Raw genomic sequence first — 24,117 nt, 5'->3', positions numbered from 1 at the left:
TCAAATTTTAGCTTCTTTTATGTAATGCATTCGATATTTTTATGTAATGAATCAATATAGATACAATTATTGTTATTATTGTTATTATTATTATTTATTTCTAACCCACGCTGTACAGAGGTACAATACGTGGAGTATCACGAGGAAAAACACATAAAATGCAAAACAAATCAATATATAAATCAAAGATTACCAGTTACAGTGTAACACATAATAATTTAAAAGAAACTAAAACAAAAAAGAAATAGCATGAAAGGAGGGGAAAAGAGGAAGGGAAAAAAAAACTGACAACTAGCAGAGTCTAATCATTATCAATATGCAGAAATTGGACACAATATGCCATTATTATTATCATTATTTGATGTTTACTCACTCTTTACAATAATAAAAAAGGTAGAATGACCAAACAGAGAAAAACAACTAAAAAAATAAAAGAAAAATAACTTATAACTGAAAAAAAACCTGATAGTTGATGGTGCAGAGAAAAATGGATGCGAGCAGTATTTGAAAGTTTTCTGTGTAGTGCTTCCAGTTTTTCAGTAATATTAGGAACAAGAAATTTATTAATTATTACTGGGTTTTTGGTCCAAGGTGGAAGAAACAACAAAAATTTCCAAATCAATCCGGATTCTTTTTAACACATTTTTCTTCAGAAGGAGAAAAATTCCAGAAGCAAAAAGAATTGAATGGTCACAAAAAGTTGAGTAGAGCTTGGCCAAGGCGAGTTTATTATATTTACCTCTATTGGCAACAACATTAGCATATCCTAATTTAATTTTCATATTAATATCTGAGACTGTGCGCTGGCACAAGCCCGTAAGACTATTTGTAATTAAAAATACCAAGCCATTAAAGAGAATCTGCGAGAGGATAGTAAAGCCACTACAGTGAAGGGAAGTACTAGAAATGTTACTAAGAGAAAGAAATTTACATTTATCTACATTAAGAGAAAGGCCTATGTCTGAAAAAGAAGTGGCAACACAAGAAACCATGTTAGATAAACCAGTTTTAGTACTGCTTATAAGAAGCAGATCATTAGCGTAAGCCAGGTATTAAACATCAGAAAAACCGGAGAGATAGGTAACCGATATCTTTGCCAGAACTCCTGAAATACATAAATTAAAAAGGGTTGGAGATAAAACTCGACCTTGCCTTAAACCTCTTTTCAATTTAATAATAGATGCTGGTACAGATTTCAGCCAAAGAAAAGAATTAGAGTACCAGTACCAAAGAAGCAAAATAACCGATAGATTGACACCGCAACCACGAAGAGCAGAAAAAAGCTGACTATGACATACACTATCCAAAGCTTTTGATAGATCTAAAGTACAAAGAAATATACTCCTTCCCTTAGAAGAATTTTCAAGGAGCAAAGATGATAATACACGATGTGCGTGTTGACAACCTACTCCGGGCTTAAATCCAAACTGGTTATCTCTCTCAAGCATATTATTAGTCACAAAAGGTAGTAATACAAGCTCAAGAACTTTACTGAAAGTGCAAGAGACAGTAATAGGTCGGTAAGAAGAGCAAATAAAGGGAGAATTTCCCTTCTTTAAAATTGAAGAAACAGTACCACACAAAAACTCTCCGGTACACTAGAAGTACAAATACACATCTGGAGAAGTAGGTTTATATGGTCAATAAGGGGGGAGCAATCTAATAAAAGATGAAATCTAGATATACCATCATTATCAACACTATCTGATTTAAGTTTCTTAATTGCTTCAACTACGGATTAAAGATATATGGGAATACAAAGATGCTGAGAAAGGGGGGGACTAAAAATAGCAGAAAGAGAATGAGAATACAAAGAATGCACAAGGTAATTAACATTAGAAAAAAATAGACGAGTAATGACCATGCCAAGCAGATGCAGGAAGACAATCACTACTTGGCATATCACTTCTAATCGACTCAGAATTAATAACTTTTCGCTATTCTCTCTTTGACACTGGAAAATCCATACCACAATAACGCATTGACTTAATGTATGTTTTATATTCACTCCGCGTCTTACGCTTAAGGTCAGATACAATTCCACAAGGCGGTCTATCACATTCATTCCAGACTTTTAACCAAAACTTAGCTTTATTTTTCAAAGTTTTTAAATTATAATATAAAGACCAAATAGGTTTTTGCGTACCACGTCTAACACGTTGCAGCGGCACTGCAACTGTCTTGGCATCTTTAGACATTTAATTATTTGATTATAATAGCAATCCAGGTCCTTTTTGCAATTCACTTGTATAGAGCTCTGAAGCAGATTATAGGGAACTCGTATAGCAGACAGCAGGCTTGTTAGAGTTAACGAATAGAGAGGAACATCAGCTTTCTTCCAATTACTTTTTTCAGACCATTTGAAGACCGGGGTACTTCACAAAAACTTGCAGGGTTTAAATTCAGCGTAAGAGTAAGTGAGATAGGGAGATGGTCTAAGTCTTGTTCTTCAGTATGTACAAACACTATTGATGTAGTAATACTATTTGAGCAAATAATGTGATAAATATTGCTCTTACTGCCTGAATGGTGAATATAAGAATACGGATGAGTTTTGGGTATAATATGATAAGATGGAAGGAAATAATTGTATACATAAACAATATGTTTATGTATACAAGGTTAGAAGAGGGAAGGGCTCCAGACTCGCTGGGGCCCTCCATTAATACATATTCAGAGTTCTTACATGATTCTGGTTTCAACAGTAACATAAACACCTTTGTAGAAAGAGATTAAATATATATATATATATATATATATATATATATATATATATATATATATATATATATATATATATATATATATATATATATATATATATTCTAGGCTATATACAACAGTTTAGGCTATACACAAACCTTGTTTTGCCATTGGATACATATTTTTAAGCTTTTTGACTGAAAGGGCTATCCTAAAATTTTGATCTGATGCCATTGGGAGTTTGGAGAGTACTTGCAGCGCTACAGGTAGCGGAGTGCCCTCTTATCCATATTGTAATCCAAAAAGGCACAAGATCTTAAGATTAACAATCAAATGAGCCCTTTTCAGACTTTCTATTCCTAAGGTATTTGCTTGCTTAGTTTTTTTTTTGGACTTCCTTATTAAAATATTTATAAAATTAAATTTTTTGTTAAAAATTAAAGTATAAACTGGAATGCGTTTTTTTTTTTTTTCTTTTTTTTTTTTTTTTTCTTTACTACCTTCAAATTTCAATTGTAACCTTATATCAATAACAATCAGTAACCTAAAAATCCTTAAATAGGCCTACTTCGTGCGAAAATCAAACATCTTTTGTTAGATAAGTACCAACAGTGTTTTCATGTAGATGTCTATTTCTGCATACAGTAAGCTTATTGCAATTAATTTTTGGTATTCAATAGGCAGTTGCAATTAATAGCACTCATTGACATTTATTAAATTTGTTATTAGTTTATTGTGTATCAGAGCTCAATCAGAGCCCTTTTTACGACCCCAGTTTCTGAGAGATGTTAAAGAAAAGTTGAAGATTGGATATACGATTATTGTACCTAACTGTTGAAAATATTCACATCAAGCTTTAGCTAAACTGTATTCCACATATTGTGACCATTCTGTCTTTTTTTGTAGGTATGTTTATTAGTTATTGAATAAGAAAGATTTGCTGTGGATCTGTATTGCTTATTTTAGATATTGTAAATTTTTGTTGTACCTTGTAACTTCATATTGTAATAGGTTTATTACTGAAAAGTATGGGACTACCAACATTGTTCATTCGTTTGAGTTTCTTAGTGCTAGTTTAAACAATACAGGCCTTTGTGTCCCTAGGCCCATACCATAATATTATTCATGTGTTTTTGTCTAAGATTAAGGTTCAAGTTGTTTGTGTATCTCTGTATTTGCTTTTTCTTCATTTTAAGTGAAATTTAATCTACTTGTTTTGTTTAAAGGTGGGCTATAAATAAATTATTATCATTATTATTATAACTTGTAGGCTAATTTCTTATTTTCTGGATAGAAAATTCTTGGTTTGTTTATTTCGGTGTAAATTATAATCTTCCTTTCAAAACCTTCTTAAAGGTGATATGGAGCTACAAGATTTGAAACTTTATTATTTGTTTTTTCTTTCAAATATGATTTTTGGTACAATAGGAAACCATAGATGTATAGAGAGTGAAAGTTAGTCTGCTAGACTTTGGCAGTTTCTTCCAATTTTCAAATTACTTATGTAAAATTAAGTGTTGAACACTTTCAATAGAGCAAAATAAGTGCGCATTCAACAATATGAGCCTAATAAAAGAACCAAACCTGCAGACAATGGGAATAGTAGATCATCTCTAAAATTAGTTTAAAGACCTCCATACTCCCTGAAAAATAGAAATCAGGCCCCGAAAACATACCTTTTATATTTAAGTTTGCTTTCATCTAGGTAAAACTACTCCGATGCCACTCAACAGTTAGACCTCTATACATTTAGTTAGAACTGGTAAAGTGGATGAGGTTTTCTGTTCTTTTTACAGATTTCAAGAAATGACTTCTTTTCATAATTCTTCTTTTATCCAATTACAGATGCAAAACCATTACATCTAAGTATGTTTGTCCAAAGTGTAACATTCAATACTGCAGCATAAACTGTTATAGATCTCCAGACCACTTAGCTTGCTCAGAAGAATTTTACAGACACTGTATATCAGAAGAGCTAGAAGCAAGAGGAAAAGACCTCAATAAAAGTGAGATAAACAATCTAAAAGCTTTGAAAAGTTTCAATGAAGATGAAAACTATGAATATGAAGACATTGGTAAATATTTTTCATGACTTCTTCTACCATTTTCATAAGAATATTGTGGCTTAATAATTTTTTTAATTTATTTCTTCAAATTTTCAACTACTATTTGAGCCTGATTATAATTGAAAACCCCCTCTTTTTTGGAAAAACTGATAAAGCAAAAACTTCTTTTTAAACAATTATGTACACAGTCCGAAACTGCGATTTATTTCAAGAAAGCTTGGATTAGAACTATGGGTAACTATTGGTGTCTATTTTTGGAGAGTGTTGATTTCTTTTTTTTTCTAATACAAACTGCTGACTATTTTCAGAGGTAATCAGAAAAATCAGAAGTAAGCGAGTCCATTGATTTTGAATTGAAGTTATCAAGTATTTTTCAGTAGGTTGCATAGGTTAGGTTTTCCTCTATATGGGATATGAAAATGAGAAAGTTTATTTGAGTTTTACCATGTTCATATTAGAAAGTTTTATTCTCAGCTTTAGAGCTTTACAATCTTAACCATTAGTTTACAAAGAGTTAATTGTTTTGTGTGAGTATTCAGCAATCAATTAAAAAAAAATCAAAAGCAAGAAAATCTTTTTTGCAATAATTTTACATCAAATTGGGGGAGGGGGGACTTAATCCCCCTAGATTAAAAACATATTTTTGTTATTTTCATTGAACAATCTAAAACTCCCCCCCTCGCGATCGTGAGTCGCACATTCAACCTCGAAAGCCTCGGAGCCGCAAAAGTATGAAAAAAAAAACCACCGTCGGGCTTTGGATACTGCGGAGATGCCTTATTGGGAATTAGCATTATCACAGTGCATTTTGATTTAATCTTAAGGCAACTTTTAGTTTTTAACCACAATGGGCAATTGGGTGGGTGGGAGTGGAAGGGGGATTGGTTGCCCTCAAACCACTTTCGACTAATAAAAAGGGCATCAGCCCTTTCTATTTTCAATCGAATGAGCTCCTTTCGAAGTTCCCAAGACAACTCCTTCGATGCGAAGAGCCCTGGTATAAAAAACAACAAAAAAAATATTACTAATAATAATAATTTATTTTTTGACCCACTAACAATTATAAAAAAGTGGAGTAACAAAAGAAAATAAAAAGTAAAGACATACAAAAACAAAACACATGCAAAACAATATCAATATAAAAACTACAAATACAAATCAAAACAATCGCACACGAGGATGAAAAGGACCCAACCGCTTGCAGGCCTCATCTTTTAACTTGGAGTCCAACTTGTTATATGACGTCAATATATCAGTTGCATTGAACATTCGAATAATCTTACGGTTTCTATACCAACGATGCAAATATAAAAGATATTTACAATAACGGAAATACAAAACTCTAATATCCTGCATATCATTATTATTAAAAAATGGGCGCAAACCTGATAGAAAAAGAATGGTTACAATACGTAGAATAGAGTTTAGCCAATGCCTTACGAGAATGTCGGCCACGATTTGGAACAATTTTAGCCTAACCTGCTTTAAGCTTATTCTTAATATCTGCAAGTGCACTAGCACGGATAGCTGAAACAGAAGAGCAGATACTAATCTCGGGCCAACGCAACGCGGGAACCAGCTTAACTGAAAAAGAACTACAACTCAAATCACTACTTGGGTTTTTAGCATTGAAAACTAAATACTCACATTTTTCAGCATTAAGCAAGAGGCCAATTTTTTCAAAAAGCTTTGAAACAAACTGGGTAGACTTAGCTAGGGTGAATTTTGAACAGCTAATAAGTAATAAATCATCTGCATAAGCAATATAAGATAAATTAGTTAGACCCGGAAAGATACGAGAAAGCACAGGGTATAAACAAACATTAAAAAGTATGGGGACAGAACCCCTCCCTGCCTAAGTCCAGACCGAATTTGAATATTACCAAAAAAAGGTCTCCACTGACCGAAGTCGAACATATGAATTTGCATACCAAAAACGAAGGACACATATAACAGATGAATTCACTCCTAGCTGGGTAAGAGAATACCATAGTTGGCTGTGATAAACCGAGTCAAAAGCTTTTGAAATATCTAACGTACATAAATGAACCCCAGATCCATCTTTTTGTGCTTGAATTAAAAAAGAAGTAAGAATTCGATGCGCATGTTGGCATCCAATATTTGGTTTAAACCCAAGTTGATTGGACACATAATCTACATTTGGAAGAATTTCAGAAAGCAGGACATATTCAAAAACTTTGCTCAGCGAATATCCCCCTTTATATGGATTATTTTGATGGACTTTGTTTTAAGGAGCACAGGAAAGGCAATGGGAGACCACGGAATCAAATGGGGAGGAAAAAGTCTCCTGGACTTGGATTATGCTGATGATTTAAGCATCCTAGATGATAGTGTGAGCAAAATGAATGAAGTTTTAGAGGTTTTGCGAGTTCAGGGTGCTAGTATTGGTTTGAAAATTAATGTTAGGAAGACTAAGTCACTAAGGCTAGGAATAAGTGACGATGAAGAGGTGATGCTGGGTAATGAAAAGATTGATCAGGTGTGCAGTTTCACTTATCTTGGTAGTATTATTAGTAAAGATGGTGGGAGCAGTGAAGATGTTAAAAATAGCATAGCCAAGGCTCAGGGTGTTTTTTCACAGTTAAAAAAAGTCTGGAAGAATAGGAAGATAAGTCTGCAAACCAAGATTAGAATCTTAGAAGCTACAGTGATGACAGTGGTCAAATATGGCTCTGAAGCATGGACGCTCCGAAAAGCGGATGAAGATTTGCTAGATGTTTTCCAGAGAAATTGCTTAAGGATTGTTCTGGGTACCCTGCTGACTGACCGTATTTCAAACAATAGGCTATGCAAAAAATGTGGCTCAATACCGTTTTCTAGGTCTATAATGAAAGAAAGGTTGAGGTGGTTGGGGCATGTTCTGCGGATGAAGGGTGACAGATTGCCGAAGATTGTTCTTTTCGACCAACCATCTAGGGCTAAACGGAAAGCAGGTCGTCCCCATCTGAGTTGGGAGGACGTCATAAAGAAAGATTTAAAGGACATGGGAACTTCGTGGGCGGGTGTAAAAAGGGAGGCTTTGAATAGATTGGGGTGGAGGAGGAGCGTGCGTAGCTGTGTTGGCCTCAGGCGGCTTGGTGCTGCGATGAGTTGTTAGTAGTAGTAGTAGTAGTTTCCCACGTTTAAGAATCGAAGTGACACTCCCTCACAAAAAAGAATCAGGCACCAAAGACGTACATAGACAAATTTGAAATAATAACTGCAAATGATAAATAAATTCTTTCGAATCAATATGAAGGTTAAAAACACTAATACAATCAATATCACATGATTTAGATTTTAAATTATTAGCACACATAATCACACTGTCCGCAGAAGTGTCAGGCACAGGGACTTGGTAAATTGTCGCAGGTAATACAAAAGAACAGATTTTAACACACTGAGAGTAACCAACACTATTCATATTATTAAAAATCTTATTATAATGATGAATCAAAGAGGCAATAGGGATCTGATTGGTATTAGGAGGTGAATCAAATTTCGCAACATTAATCACTTGTTTCCACTGACTAGAGGTCTTCGGAAATTCTACACCATTGTACCTTACTTTACGAAGATAACGTTTAAACTCCAACTTCGTTTTCGGTTTAATGTCAAAAAGGTGACCCCTTAAAGGGCGGCCGCACGCTACCCAAATTCTAAGCCACAATTTTGCACGATTTTTCACAATTTTTAAATCAGGGTCAGATTTCCATATTGAGCCTCTAGTCTTAAGCTTAAAACGACAAAGCGGGACAGCCACTTCTACAGCTTTTTTCAGACAGGAAACAATTTGGCTGTAATATATATTCAGCTGAACTCGAGCTTGTGGTGATATAACACTGGTACAGAGTAAATTAAATGGAACTTTAATTGTAGACAGAAGAAGAGCAAGGGTAGATAGATATAGAGGCCGGTTCGCTTTATTCCAGTCTCTTTTGGTTATCCACTTTTTGTAATTAGTACGTAAGTTCTGTTCAGCCCGAGTCGTATTGATGGTGATAGTGGCTGAAAGGGGCAGATGGTCATAATCACGTTCATCCTAGTCAATGTGAATATCACTAATAGAAACACCAGAAGAAACAACACAGTGATCAATATCAGACATTGAACCGCTATTATGTATGTATGAATGGGATGCATCTTTATCCAAAACCCGATAGCCATTAGGTAGCGAATCCAAAAATAAATCAGTTCGTGTTGAGGAAGAGTTTATATCACAGTTCAAATCACCTAAAAGGATCCAATTCAATCCATTACTCTCAACACTAATAAGACGGGTCTTTAGCGATGCACATGCTTTAGTATACTTTGTTAGAGAGGGAAATGATCTTTGGTCGCAAGAGAGGTATACATTAATAGGAACTAGGTTAGCAAGACGGATTGCAATGAAATAATCACATTCACGATAACACACAGGGGATAGCGGGAGTAGTTTATGTTTTAATACGCAGGCCAGCCCGCCTGAAGGTCTCCCAGAAGTTTTTCGGGCACTTCTAGCGAAAACCAAGTGTTCTTTACTCCTGCGAAGTGAGGGGAATCGCGCGACGATTCATGCTCTTCTGCACAGCGGGAGCAACGTTTAGGGTTATTACAAGACGACTTCAGATGATTAGGCGATTGGCAATTATAGCAGCACTTTGGTGGACGCTGGAACTCATGAACACGGAAAATCTCATAACCAACTTTCACGCCAAGCTTCAGTGCATTAGCTAGAGCAATTGCATTTTCAAAAAACACTTTAGCAGCAAAAGAATTGCCAATTCGTTTTGCATCCTTAATATTGCCACAGCCAATTAGCATGCTCATGTCAAAGGCATTTGATAAACCTTTCACAACACCTATATATTATGTTTCATTTACTATGACTTCACAGTGGCTAATAATAGAGGGAATAGAGTAGCAAAAGTCCTTAGCAACAGTCTGATCAATCCGCACTACCATTTTATCATCGGAGGGCTTTATGCAATGAATACAATCATGACCAGGTATGAGGTCAATCACTTCACGGCGTTTTGCAGGATTATTAAGGTGAGATGGAACTTTTGAAATGACAATAATGGCCTGATTATCAGCGATTGGCTGGGGCCTGGGGTCACTAAGAGGAGGGAAGTTTAGATCATAAGACACAATTTTCTCACGGATTTGCTTGAGTTCGGAGTAAATGTTTAGAAGCCTTGATGTGAGGCTTGAATATGCAACGGCTGGAATGACAGGAACTTCGGTAGGCAAAATAATCACGTAAGTAGGCAAAATAAAATCATCAGACTCGCATTTCTGAAAGGTCTCAATTATATCCTTTATGTGACGGTAATCAAACAGTTCGTGGTAACGAACTGTAAGTAAGGAGCGACCCGGCTCAATGGTAACCGAAACTCTGGAAAACGGGTTTTTGATACCAATAGATATATCAAAAGAATCAGATTCCAATGCTGATTTCAAATATATAACTTTTCATCAAGTTTAGTGCTACCCATCAAAAGTTACGCGCCTGAGAAAATTTGGCTGATTTTCAAAAAAAGGGGGAAAGACCCCCTAAAAGTTATAGAACCTTAATGAAAATCACAGCATCATATTCAGCGTATCAGAGAACCCTACTGTCGAGGTTTCAAGCTCCTATCTACAAAAATGTGGAATTTTACATTTTTTGCCAGAAGAAAGATCACGGATGCGTGTTTATTTGTTTGTTTTTTTTTTTTCCCCAGGGGTGATCGTATCGACCCAGTGGTCCTAGAATATCGTGGGAGGGCTCATTGGAACGGAAATTAGAAGTTCTAGTGCCCTTTTTAAGTGACCAAAAAAAATGGAGGGCAGCTAGGCCCCCTCCCACGCTTATTTTTTCCCCAAAGTCACCCGATCAAAATTTTGAGATAGCAATTTTGTTCAGCATGGTCGAAAATATGACAAATATGTCTTTTAGGATGACTTAATTCCCCGAAGTTCCCAGAGGGAGGGCTAAAAGTTATGAACTTTACCCAATGTTAACATATAGTATTGGTTATTGGGAAGTATACAGAAGTTTTCAGGAGGGTTTTTTTTCTGGTAGTGGGATTGAAGGGTTGGTTGGTGGTTATGTAGGAGGATCTGTTCATGAAGGAAGTTTTAATGGTGGAAGGGAAATTGCCATGAAGGGGGCGCCGGAATTGCCAGCATTATTTATTGGTTTTTGGGAAGTATACAACCTTTTTCAGGAAGGATGTTTTCTGGTGGGGGGGGCTAGAGGTGGGGGTTACTTTGGAGAATCTTTCCGTAGAGGATGTTTCTTTGGGGTAAGGGAAATATCTATGAAGGGGGCACCGGATTTCTAAGCATTATTTAAAAAACGAGCAGAAATTAAATTAAAAAAAAAAAGTTTTTACAACTGAAATGTAAGAAGGAATATTAGAACTTAAAACCAACAGAAATTATAACGTATGTGTGGGGGTTCTCCCCCAAGTCAATACCTCGCTCTTTACGCTACAGTTTTTTAGTGCTTTCAAAAGAGCTATCTATTCTAATTAAACGGCCTTTGTGATTCAGGGGTTTGTGAATCAAAATTTTTTTTAACTTTTAACGTAAAGAGCGTGATAATGACTAAGGGGAGAACCCCTTCATATACGTAATAACATATACGTAATAAAAAAAACAATAAAAAACAAGCGATACGGCTCAATAGTAATCGAAACTTTTAAGAACGGAATTTCTATGTCAATAAATACATCAAAAGAATGTGTTTATAATGCTGATCCTAAATATATAAATTTTATTAAGTTTAGTGTTCCTCATCAAAGGCTACAAGCCTGAAAAAGTTTACTCAATTTTTTAAAGAGAGGGGAAACATCCACTACAATTGAAAAACTTTTAATGAAAATCACATGGTCAGATTCACCGTATCAGAAAATTGTATTACACAGGTTTCAAACTCATATCTTTAAAAATCTGCAACTTTGTATTTTTTGCCAGAAGAAAAATATACGAATATAAGTTAGTTACGTAAGTTAACTCGTAAAGACATCCATTTAGCAAAAGAAAAGTAAAATTTTTATGCAAATAAAAGCTGCATTAACTAAAAAACGATCAGAAATTAAATAAAAAAAACAAGTTTTTTAAACTGAAAGTAAGGAGCGACATTTAAACTTAAAACGAACAGAAATTATTCCGTATATGAAAGGAGCTGTCCCCTCCTCATCGCCTCGCTCTTTTCGCTAACGTTTGTTTGTGTCTCACAACTTTATTTTTTAAAACAATAAAAAACTTTAGCGTAAAGAGCGAGGCGTTGAGGAGAGTACAGCTCCTTTCATATACGGAATAATTTCTGTTCGTTTTAAGTTATAATGTCGCTCCTTACTTTCAGTTTAAAAAACTTGTTTTTTTATTTAATTAGCTAGATCACCTTGCCGTCGAGGCACACGTTCGCCCACGAACACTCGAGACCATAGGTCAGTTTTAGCTATCATAATAGACTTTTCATAAAAAAAGTCAGCCGCATGTTTGGTAATAATTTCATTATCCCCTCCTTTGACTGCACAAAGTTTTGTAGTGCAGAATGTACAAGCTCCATCATAATCATGAATATATTTAATATATTCCATATTCATACATTTAAGTATTAAATAAGTTCAAGTCTAAACTAGTTACAGTGCCAAAAACCGACGCCAATATAAACTCAATTCAATCAAGCAGTCGGTGATGTCACAGCTTTGTAGTCCGAGAAATTGTTTTCAAGGTCACTGAATTAATGAGATTTTCTTTATTGGATGAAAGTCACTAGATTAATCACAGATAGACTGGTTATAAAAAAGTCTCATGGGAATTTGGTTGGGAATAATCCACACTATAAAATAGCTAAATAATCCAAGTTCAAATTCAAGGTTGATTATGAAAAGTCCATGGGGAATCACAATTGAGTCTTACTGTATAATGAGACTATATCCAGACTACATCTAACAGAGGTGTTGTAATCCCTTTTGACTATTAAAAAGGGCACTAGCCCTTTGAATTTCAAATCGATTGAGCCCTTTTCTGAAGTTTCTACGAAAAAAGATTTAAAATGGAACAACATTTTGTTCCTTTTGGCAAATTGTTTCTTTTATCTGAAACCTGTAATAAAGCAAAAAAAAAACATACGTAAAATAAAGAAAAATGTTTTTTGGTATTTTTTATAATTAACTTCTGAATTTTGGTCTATAATACAAGATAATGTTGTTTGTTTGCTGTTTTTTTTTTCTCCGATGGAAAAGTTGTTTTCTTAGCTTGTATTTGTCGGTTGTCCATGCTCTTTAGGCTAGACAATTCTCCCCAAATTCTCGGCTGGAAACCCAGCACCTGGTCCCAGGAGAGTTTTTATGAACTGTGAAAAAAATTCGTAAAGACGTAAAAAACAAAACTTTTATATTTTTTTTTTCATCAGTTAAACAGTAAAAATAGCAGAAAAATGTGTTCGTATTCTCTGATGCAGTTTTGTTGCTCATATGTTTTACTGCTAACATCGATAGGCAGGCCTTTTGGAATTCTCTCAGGCTGTTTCCCTCCCATTTCCTAGCTTAATTATTTTCAACATGTGTTATCGAAAAAAGTTTTCGAAATTATCTAAAAAAGTTTTCGAAATTATCAACAAATAATGCTGTAATACCTTCGTCAATTCTTGGACCAGGTGTGGTTAATTTTTCATCAAGAACTTCAACGATATAAGAACAATCAGTGCTTGAAAAGGGTCTGAAATTTTGTCTTAAACCGGATAAAGTCCCCTTGGAAGACATTATCTCTTCAATAGAAACATCTTTGCACAAAAACACAAATCTAATAAAAGATGTTAGCTTAGTAAGAGCTTCTACCGTAAAAACCCTGTCTAATTTTGTATTGAAACCGGAATTTTCTAGTACGACCATCAAAGACATAAGAATTCTTATAAGGTTGAAAAAGGATGGTTCAATTACCATTAAGAAAGCAGATAAGAGTAACACTTTAGTTGTGATGAATACTGAGGACTACGAATCAAAATTAAGAAGTTTACTAAATGATGAAAAAACATACAAGAAGCTATCGTATAATCCAACAGACTCTTTTACAAATTATTTGAAAAAAACTACGTTTTCTAAAGAGTTAAAGAGGCTGAGTTACAAGGTCGAACCTTAAAACGTACAGGGATTAGGAGGCACAGTTGGGGGGCTACCGCCCCCCAAACCCCCCGCCTTCGCAGCCTTTAAATATAAAAAAAAATTTATTTAAACTGAAAGTAAGGAGTGACATTAAAACTTAAAACGAACAGAAATTATTCCGTATATGAAAGAGGCTGTGCCCTCCTCAACACCTCGCTCTTTACACTAAAGTTTGACTTTCTCACAACTCTTTTTTTTAAACAATAAAAACTTTAGCGTAAAGAGCGAGGCGTTGAGGAGGGCACAGCCTCTTTCATATACGGAATAATTTCTGTTCGTTTTAAGTTTTAATGTCACTCCTTACTTTCAGTTTAAAGAAATTTTTTTTTATATTTAAAGGCTGCGAAAGCAGGGGGTTTGGGGGGCGGTAGCCCCCCAACTGTGCCTCCTAATCCCTGTACGTTTTAAGGTTCGACCTTGTAACTCAGCCTCTTTAATCAGACAACGTTAAAGGGGGGTTGTGGTGGGAAAAATTAACATGGGCTAATATAGGAAAACGAGGTTTTTCGTAAATGTAAATTCGGGGGATAATTTTTTCGGTCTGAAAATATCAAAAGGCCTTAACAGGTCGAATTCTGCTTCGAATGAGTCCTCATTCAACCGGATCCGTTGCCAACTGTGGCCTGTAGGCGTGGCTAAGAAAAAAAAAAGAAATGATGAATTTTAAGTGGCTATATTTGGTTTTTTGAAAACAGGGAAGGAGTGATTGGATTGAGCTGAAATTTCGAGGATAATCTTCCGGGCCCTAGGAAAGCTAACTCTCCAAATTTCAGCCCAATCAGACAACGTTAAAGGGGGGCTGTGGTGGGAGGGTCGAAACTTCCGGCCCAGTTTACCCCATGAAGATAAAGTCGGAGGAGGATGAAATTTTGCAAGTTTCTTAGTTTGAGCTTGGGCTACAAAAAGCGATCACCGCCGTCTTTCTGCAACCTCTAGGACCTGAAAACGCTTAACATTGTGATGGGTCGCGTATTTATAGAGGCACAAGTGTGCCTCCTTGATAAGTTTAAGAACGAATTGAAGTGCTTAAAGGATGAAGGAAAAATTACACCTCAACTCTATTACAAATGCCTGCCACGCAGTTCCTTGTGCCCTAAATTATATGGACTTCCCAAAATTCATAAGCCTAACCTACCATTATGACCAATTGTGTCAAGTACAAGGTCACCAACAAGTGTTTTGAGCAGACGGTTTGTGTCAATCTGTAAACCACTTTTATCTACACAAATTTCGTATACTAAGAATTCTTCGAATTTGGTTGAAAAACTAAAAAAAGTATAAATTTCTTCAAGTTCTTTACTTTCAAGCTTCAACATTGTATCAATGTACACAAATATTAATCTAGAAGCAGCCGAAACTCTTCTAGAAAGAAAGCTGTTAGGATATTTGGACTTGATTAGTTGCAAAACAGACTTAGAAGTTTCTGTAATAATGTATTTTTTAAGACTGCGCAATCAGTTCTCTTATTTTTTTCAATTTAGAGGGGAGTATTTCGAACAAATAAATGGTTTACCTATGGGGGCCCCTTTATCCCCTTTATTAGCTAATATTTTTGTGGAGAGTATTGAAACAATTGCGTTAGATTCATATTTCTTAAAACATGTTTTCTGGGGCCGTTATATGGATGACATTATTTCAGTATGGGATTATGGGGAGGAGGAATTAAAAGGATTTTTGGAACATCATAATTGTTGGGGGGGGGGATTTAAAGTTTACTGTTGAAGTGCAATAGAATGGGAAACTTACTTTTCTTTATGTTCTTCTTTTGAAAAGTAAAAAGAGTCTGGATTTAAAAATGTATAGAAAATTGAAAAATAAAAAAAGATTTTGGCCTTATAATTTAAGTCATGCACGCCCAGTAAGAATTGGTTTGATCATTTCTATAACTGATCGGATCTTTAGTATTTGCTCTCCAAAATTTGTTGAGGAGAAATTGTCTTTTCTAAGGAAAATACTAATAAGCAACATGTATCCAGAATGGTTAATTAACCAGACTTTTTCAAAAAGAAGAAAAAGGTTTCTAGAGATTTCTAACGAAGTCTTGGAGACAACTCGGGAGAAGGATGTTTTTTGTTCCTTACCATATGTACCCGGGCTAAGTGAAAAACTTAAAAGAATTTTACAAAGCAATGGTCTAAGGGTAGCTTTAAAGAGTAATAATATTTTGGGTAGTTTTGTAAATTCTGGGAAAAATCTAACTTCATTGGGGCAACAAAGTGGGGTTTATCAGATCCCATGTACTTGCGGAAGCTCATATGTGGGACGTACTAACCAGAGTTTGGAAATGAGATTATTACAACACAAATATTCTATTTCTTCGGCTTTAAAGCAAGATTCTAAGTCTGAAGATTTTACTTCAGCCCTTTCAGAACATATTTTTAATTTTCCAGACCATTTTATTTTGTTCGAGAATGTCTCTTTGATTTCTAGGCATCGGAGTTTAAAGCAAAATTTTCGTGAAGTTCATTAAATAAAGAAAATCTTATTCAAGATTATTGCTTTGAATCGGGATACAGGTGAATATGGGCTGAACTCTATCTATGATAATTTATTAAAATCTGACAGAGTAAAGTTCAATTCACCCATTGTAGTTGACCTTTGTCCAAATGTTATATCATTGAACGCTAACGAACCGAATCCGAGAAGGTCAAAGAGAATAGCTTCCGCCTTTGCTTTGAAAAGAATTAGAGATTTAAACAATATGTAATGTTATTTGATTTAGTATATAAACTTTTGTTTTAAATTGTTTTAGTTTAGTTTTACTACTGATGACGACAGTCACTGTATATGTGACCGAAATATCTGGTATTTTTGTGAATTTCTATCACTGTCTATTAAAAGGATTTTATCCCTATTTGAACTTTTATTTATCGTCATGGAAAGGCAGTGTGGTCTCCTAAATTATCTACGTCATATTTATGGGGATGACTTGATCAAAATTGTGCATAAATTTATAAGAACTCAGAAAAAATATGCACATGTTATCAACCAACGGGATTTTTTTGTATGATGTAAGAAGGTTTGAATTTCGAGACCTTTTCTAAAATCCAACTGACATTTGGGCACTTTCAAGGAAAAAAAGTTAGAACGAATCATACATTTCGAAGCTTTAAATCATATTCTTAAGGATAAAAGTCAAAAAAGAACTTTAATAGTTATAGATAAACTTTCCTTGGAAAAACTTATATCAAAAAATGTTAGTGTAAGTGACTTTTATTTTATTCAACAAACAGGAAAAAATCACTTCAATCATGACTTTCGCCTTTCCAGAGAAAGACTGCTAAAAAAATTTTCTAAATTATCAACAGATACTGCGGTAATACCTTTGTCAATTTTTGGACAAGGTTTGGTTAATCTTTTATCAAGAAATTTAACAATGAAAAAAAAATCAGTGCTTGAAAAGGGTCCGAAATCTTGTTTTAAACCGGATAAATTCCCCTTGGAAGACATTATATCTTCAATAGAAACATCTTTGCATTAAAACGCAAATCTAATAAAAGATGTTAGCTTAGTAAGAGCTTCTATCGTAAAAACCCTGTCTAATTTTGTATTGAAACCGGAATTTCCTAGTACGACCATCAAAGACATAAAAACTCTTAAAAACTTGAAAAAGGATGGTTCAATTACCATTACAAAAGCAGATAAAAGCAACACTTTAGTTGTCATAAATACTGAGGACTACGGATCAAAATTAAAAAGTTTACTTAATGATGAAAAAAACATACACGAAGCTATCGTATAATCCGACAGACTTTTACAAATAAGTTTAAGAACGAATTGAAGTGCTTAAAAGATGAAGGAAAAATTACATCTCAACTTTATTACAAATGCCTGCCACGCAGTTCCTTGTGCCCTAAATTATACGGACTTCCCAAAATTCATAAGCCTAACCTACCATTACGACCAATTGTGTCAAGCACAAGGTCACCAACAAGTGTTTTGAGCAAATGTTTAATGTCAATCTGTAAACCACATTTGTCTACAAAAATTTCGTATATTAAGAATTCTTCAACTTCAGTTGAAAAACTGAAAAAGTAGAAATTTAATCAGGTTCTTTGCTTTCGAACTTTAAATTTGTATCAATGTACACGAAGACGAACACAAAAACAGCCGAAACTCTTTTAGAAAGAAAGATGTTAAAAAATATGGACTTGAGTTGCGGCAAAACCGATTTTGATGCGTCTGAAATTGGGTTTTCATTAATTCTGTACAATAAGTTCTCTTATTTTTTTCAATTTAGAGGGGAGCATTTAGAACAAATCAATGGTTTACCTATGGGAGCCCCTTTACCCCCTTTATTAGCTAACATTTTTGTGGAGAATATTGAAACAATTGTGTTAGATTCATATTTTTTAAAACATATTTTCTGGGGCCGGTATATGGATGACATTATTTCAGTATGGGATTATGGGGAGGAGGAATTAAAAGAATTTTTGGAATATCTTAATTGTTGGGGGGGGGGATTTAAAGTTTACTGTTGAATTGGAAGAGAATGGGAAACTTCCTTTCCTTGATGTTCTTCTTTTGAAAAAATCAAAATAGTCTGGATTTTAAAATTTACAGAAAACCGACAAATAACAATAGATTTTTGTCTTATAGTTCCGGTCACGCTCGCCAAGTAAAAATTGGTTTGATCATTTCTATAACTGATCGGATCTTTAATATTTGCTCTCCAAAATTTGTTGAGGAGGATTTGTCTTTTCTAAGAAAAATACTAATAAGTAACATGTATCCAGAGTGGTTAGTTAACCAGACTTTTTCAAAAGGAAGGAAAAAGTTTCTAGAGATTTCTAAGGAAGTCCTGGAGACATCTCTGGAGAAGGAGGTTTTTTGTTCCTTGCCATATGTACCCGGGCTAAGGGAAAAACTTAAAAGATTTTTACAGAGCAATTACCCAAGGGTAACTTTAAAGAGCAATTTTAATTAGGGTAGTTTTCCAAACTATGGGAAGGATCTTACCTTACTTCAGCAGCATCAGGTTCCTTATACTTGCGGACACTCATATGTAGGATATACTAACCAAACTTTGGAAATGAGATTATTACAACAGAAAGATTCTATTTCTCCGGCTTTAAAGCAAGATTCTAAGTCTGAAGATTTTAGTTCAGCCCTTTCAGAACATATTTTTAATTTTCCAGACCATTTTATTTTGTTCGAGAATGTCTCTTTGATTTCTAGGGATCCGGGTTTAAAGCAAAATTTTCGTGAAATTCTTGAAATAAAGAAAATCTTATTCAAGAATATTGCTTTGAATCGGGATACAAGTGAATATGGGCTGAACTCTATCTATGATAATTTATTAAAATCTGACAGAGTAAAGTTCAATTCACCCAATGTAGTTGACCTTTGTCCAAATGTTATATCATTGAACGCTAATGAGCCGAACCAAGAAGGTCAAAGAGAATAGCTTCCGCTTTTGCTTCGAAAAGAATTAGAGATTTAAACAATATGTAATGTTATTTGATTTAGATAAACTTTTGTTTTAAATTGTTTTAGTTTAGTTTTACTACTGATGACGGTCACTGTATATATGACCGAAATATCTGGTATTTTTGTGAATTTCTATCACTGTTATCATCATCACTGTCTATTAAAAGGATTTTATCCCTATTTGAACTTTTATTTATTGAACCCAGTGTTAGAAGTAAAGCCATAATCAAGGTTGATTCAGATTCTCCTTTACCGCTTTAGATTCACGTTCTTGTTAAGCAGAATTTATGAAATCCTTTCTGATACCGTTGCATACATAGTCAATCTTTAAGGGTTGACTTTTTAACAAGATATAAGTGATTTCCCCCCCCCCCCAACACTCTCCGAAAAAATGCAATAGCACATATTCATTTTTTAAACACATTTTCAAACGCGAGATTTTCCTTATTTGTCTGTTAAAATTGTGGTATTTTCGCCTATATTTCCTGCTTCATCTTTGTCTGAGATGTATTCTTTGGATTTCGTGCTTTATTTAGTCTTATTCTTAAATAAAGGACAAGAATTCAATTTCAATTAGTACCCGAAATCAGCAAGTGGGCACATTGATCTCCATGGGAGACCCATGCGACACCCACACTACGATCCGACAATAATTTCAGGTAGATACCGTGGCGAAGAAACCTCAGATCCCCCACTTTTAAGTCCCTCTTGGAGGTTAGATCGAGTTCTCCAAAGCCAAAGGTTAGAAATCATCTCTTTTTTCACCAGGTTCAGATGAGACACGACATCCTTTCCTGATCAGACATGTTTGTGGGGGAAAACCGAGGTCAAACTCCCCCCCCCCAAATCCAAAAAAATTCAAAATTTATGAGCACAACTTATTTAAATTATAAAAAAAGTTCGTAATACCCCCCCCCCCTCCCAAAAAAAAAACTTTTGCATGTTTCTGCTCCTAACATATGTCCTGTTTTGTCCCCTCCTCCATGGAGGTTAGATTGTGTCCGGATACACCAAATCCCTCGCTTTCAACCAAGTTTGAGTGAAACTTAAAAGCCCCTCCTGGAAGACGTTTTAATGACAAGATTGCAGAGAACTCCCTACCTTTGTCCCACCTTAGAGTAGGACTACAGCTAGAATCATTTCATACTAGTTCTAGACCCAAGCTTTATATGCATAAAGAATTTCTGAAAAAATAGATTAAGATAAAAAAAAGGTCATAAACAAAAATCACAATCTAGAATTTTCCGACTGGTCTTTCCAGAAACCCAGAAGAGGTACATAGTTTCAATCTGTAATATCTACAAGGTCATTAATTCCATGTTCTGCCTGAGTCTGATATTTTCAGATTCGTACAGATTCTCTAAGAAGTTTACTTTCGGGCCTAGGACAGATTCGTTTTGCTTTAGGGCAGAAGATAATACGTGAAATACAATATTGGGCATATGCCCCCCCCATACTAGCGCTACAGGCACTACTTCTGTACATGGAATTACATGTCGAAGAAAAATTGCCTGCTTTTCGATAAAGGGGGGGGGGAGACCCCCAAAACACCACGGAATTCAAATGAAAATCGCACCATCATACTAAGCGTATCAGAAAACCTACAGTAGAGGGTTCAAGCTCACATCCCCAAAAATGTGGTATTTTGTTTTTCTGCCAAAAGAGAGATCACGAGCTCGTTCTTCTACCAAAAAAACAAAATTCCACATTTTTGCAGATGGAAGCTTGAAACCTCTACAGTAGGTTTCTCTACACGATGGTGCGATTTTCATTTGAGTTTCGTGGCTTTTTGGGGGTTTGTGTTTACCACCTTTATCGAAAAGCAGGCAATTTTATCAGACATGTAATTCCATGTACAGAGTTAGTGCCTGTAAGGCTAGCATGGGGGGGGGCATATGCCCAATAATGTGTTTCACGTATTATCTTCTGCCCTAAAGCAAAACGAATGTGTCAAATATTGCGTTTCACGTATTATTGCAACATGTCTTCTAAGAAACTGTTTTGTTTTGTTTGCTTCTTTCAAATAAATAAACTCAATTTATGATAGATTCAAATCCAGCGTTCTTTTTAAGACACCTTGTATAGCAAGAATAGCTATGGTAATCACAAACACCCATTGAAATGAAAGGAACCACTAAGACTAAAATTCTAGTAACAATAACACCATGAAGAAATCTTACCCCTTCTTTATAAACTAAATGATATGCAATGTTCCTCCTTGATCTTAGCAAATCTGAGTCCTGAACATAAGAGAGAAACTGCTGAGCTTCTGCATCTGACAGGTACAGAGCCAAGCTGACTGGGCCTGCAATTGCAATCATAATTAATCACAAAGATGACCAAGAGCTCTTTTCGGCTGCACTGCTCAATTGCTGTAAGACATTTGCAGCAATCATGCATCTTTCTTAAGGTGTTTAGTCAGAGTGTTCAAAGCGAGCCCTGTTAAATTAAAAACAATATTGCTTCATTGAATAATCTTAGATTCATTTGGCGGTTGAGATACACCAAAAAATTTCTTTCAACTAAAACCCTCTTTTGTCACCTAGTTTTATTAAGCATAATTACTAATTCGGCACAAGTAAGTGTTATTGAAAACCCAAATATCTGAAAATCTTTTTTTTATACTAGACACGAAAGATTATCTATTGAACATGGTTCTGAGATGCATAGTACTGCACAGGATTGCTAGATGGCATGACATTTTTTGCCCCTGCAAATGGGATAAATAAGCGTAGGCAACCTTGTTAGTTGGATTTGTCACTAGCAGTGAAAAAAGACACTTTTCTGGGGATATCCTTATGTTAAAATTGATTGCAATGAAAACTTGCCGTACTGCTTCTTTGATTTACTTAAAAATCCATCACATCAACAACAAGCAACTCGAGGGAATATGCGACTAAATTCGTATATTTAAAACCATAAACTAATAAAGGGAAGAAAATGTACGAAGAAAAGATGAAGGCCAAGTCTTAAAATAAAGACACAATGAACGGGAAAAAATGACACCCCACAGCTTTTCTCTGCAGTTTATTCTACGGTTAAGACCAAGAAAAGAGTTTTGAACACTCTTAATAAAGCAGCGGATTCTGTTTATCATTACAGCATTGTTTTCAAGAGCGTTGTCATTTTTACTGAAAATAGGCAAGTACTGTAGTTAACCGCTGGGTTTCTAACGTTAGTTGTTAGAATATTAGTTAGTTCCTGTTTTTTTAACGGTAAAAAAAAGGAACTCCTACATTAATTTCTTTTGCTTATCACATTTTTGAAAAACTGGCTTAAAATACTATAAATCATTCTTTACTAATTTGAGAGTAACTTTCTAAGCAATTGATCCCAAACTTTGAATCTCTTATATTTTTCTGTTAACTTCTTATGCAGCAGCTTCGTACATTTCTTAGCACTATCTACTAGGTTACGGAATACTGCAAACATCTCACCGTCGCACCAACCTACCTGATGCTAATACAGCTGCGCATGCTCGTACTCCATCTCAGTCTGTTCGAAGCTTCACCCTTTTTTCCCTTCCACGAAGTTTCACTTTCTTTTTAATCTTTTCAAAAGACCTCTCCCACCCTATTTGGACGCGACCCTATTCACTACTCACTCGAGTACATAGAAAACTTATTTCCATCAATCCTTTTAATTATGAAAGGTGTTTAGGAGTTTGTAATAAAAAAAAAGAAGAAAAAAAAAAAAAAAAAAAAAAAAAAAAAAACGACACACTTATTAAAGCAGAAGTTTGTATAATTACCTTCCCAATTAGCACATAAGGCATCAACCATCTGTAAACGATCCATTGAAAGCTGAGCGACCAACGTTACATCATACTTGTTTCTGATAGGTTCATAATCACTTTCTACGTAATATAGATGAGTCCTATATTTTATGGCACGCGAACGCTTGAATTCGAAGCATGGATCATCCTCACTTATCTAACAACAGAATAGAAACTATAAAACGATGACAATTGACAAAAGATTTAAGGGTACAAAGAAACAATGAGAACGCAGAATAAGGCAAAACTGAATCTTTCCACTTAGTCTACGAACTCCATCACAGTTTTCAAATATCAATTTCACTTAAGGATGTGTTGGCATACATTACAAAATACAGGATTCACTTAACTCGATATAACAGGCAATAAAAGAAAATAAATTTGGAGCGAATAAAAAAAAAAAAAAAGAAAAGAAAAAAAAACGGCAAAAAAGATAAACTTTTTCAACAAAATAAGTTTTTCAAAGAAAAGTACAGAACTCCATTAAACAAAGAATGAGCAACAATAAAATCAAATAATCTAACAAGCGTCAAACTACCACAAATCAGCATCGATAAATAAATGAAACCCAAAACGAATAGAAATTACAATAAATAACCGAGTCAAACTCAAAACGAGCAGAAATTAACATAAGTTGGGCTCAAAACCCCTATGCCTTCCCAAGGCCAGAACATAATTTTCACTTTACTGAAAAAATACAAATGAATGTGCGTTGTTAGTTTATTATGAATATACTGATATTTAGTAATGAAAATGTTAATATTATTTTATTTATTAAAGTTTTAAGGTAAAAACATTTCAGTAAAGTGCAAATTATGTTCTGGCCTTGGGAAGGCATAGGGGTTTTGAGCCCAACTTGTGTTAGTTTCTGCTCGTTTTGAGTTTGACTCGGTTATTTGTTGCAATTTCTGTTCATTTTGGGTTTCATTTATTTATCAATGCTGATTTGTGGTAGTTTCACGCTTGCTTGATTATTTGATTTTATTTTTGCTAATTTTTGGTTTAA

General features: G+C 34.7%; 2 protein-coding genes across 2 annotated transcripts in view; one reads left to right on the top strand and one right to left on the bottom strand.

Moving 5' to 3' along the window:
* Positions 1–24,117, top strand: part of TM9SF3 (transmembrane 9 superfamily protein member 3) — a 696,120-nt gene that overhangs the window by 341,316 nt on the left and 330,687 nt on the right. The window lies entirely within an intron of this gene.
* Positions 1–24,117, bottom strand: part of LOC148955147 (xylosyl- and glucuronyltransferase LARGE2s-like) — a 159,743-nt gene that overhangs the window by 16,250 nt on the left and 119,376 nt on the right. Inside the window, exons 8-9 of the mRNA XM_089100559.1 lie at positions 23,088–23,268; positions 21,517–21,641 (exon numbers count right to left, since the gene is read on the bottom strand). Of these exons, the coding sequence (XP_088956685.1) occupies positions 21,517–21,641; positions 23,088–23,268 (306 nt within the window). The remainder of the gene's footprint in view (positions 1–21,516; positions 21,642–23,087; positions 23,269–24,117) is intronic.

This window comes from Artemia sp. Qi Xiang Cuo, chromosome 2 (genome assembly GCF_049724085.1).
Source record: "Artemia sp. Qi Xiang Cuo chromosome 2, ASM4972408v1, whole genome shotgun sequence".
NCBI lineage: Eukaryota > Metazoa > Arthropoda > Branchiopoda > Anostraca > Artemiidae > Artemia > Artemia sp. Qi Xiang Cuo.
Note: the sequence above shows the minus strand (reverse complement) of the source record. Positions and strands in the feature narration are given on the sequence as shown.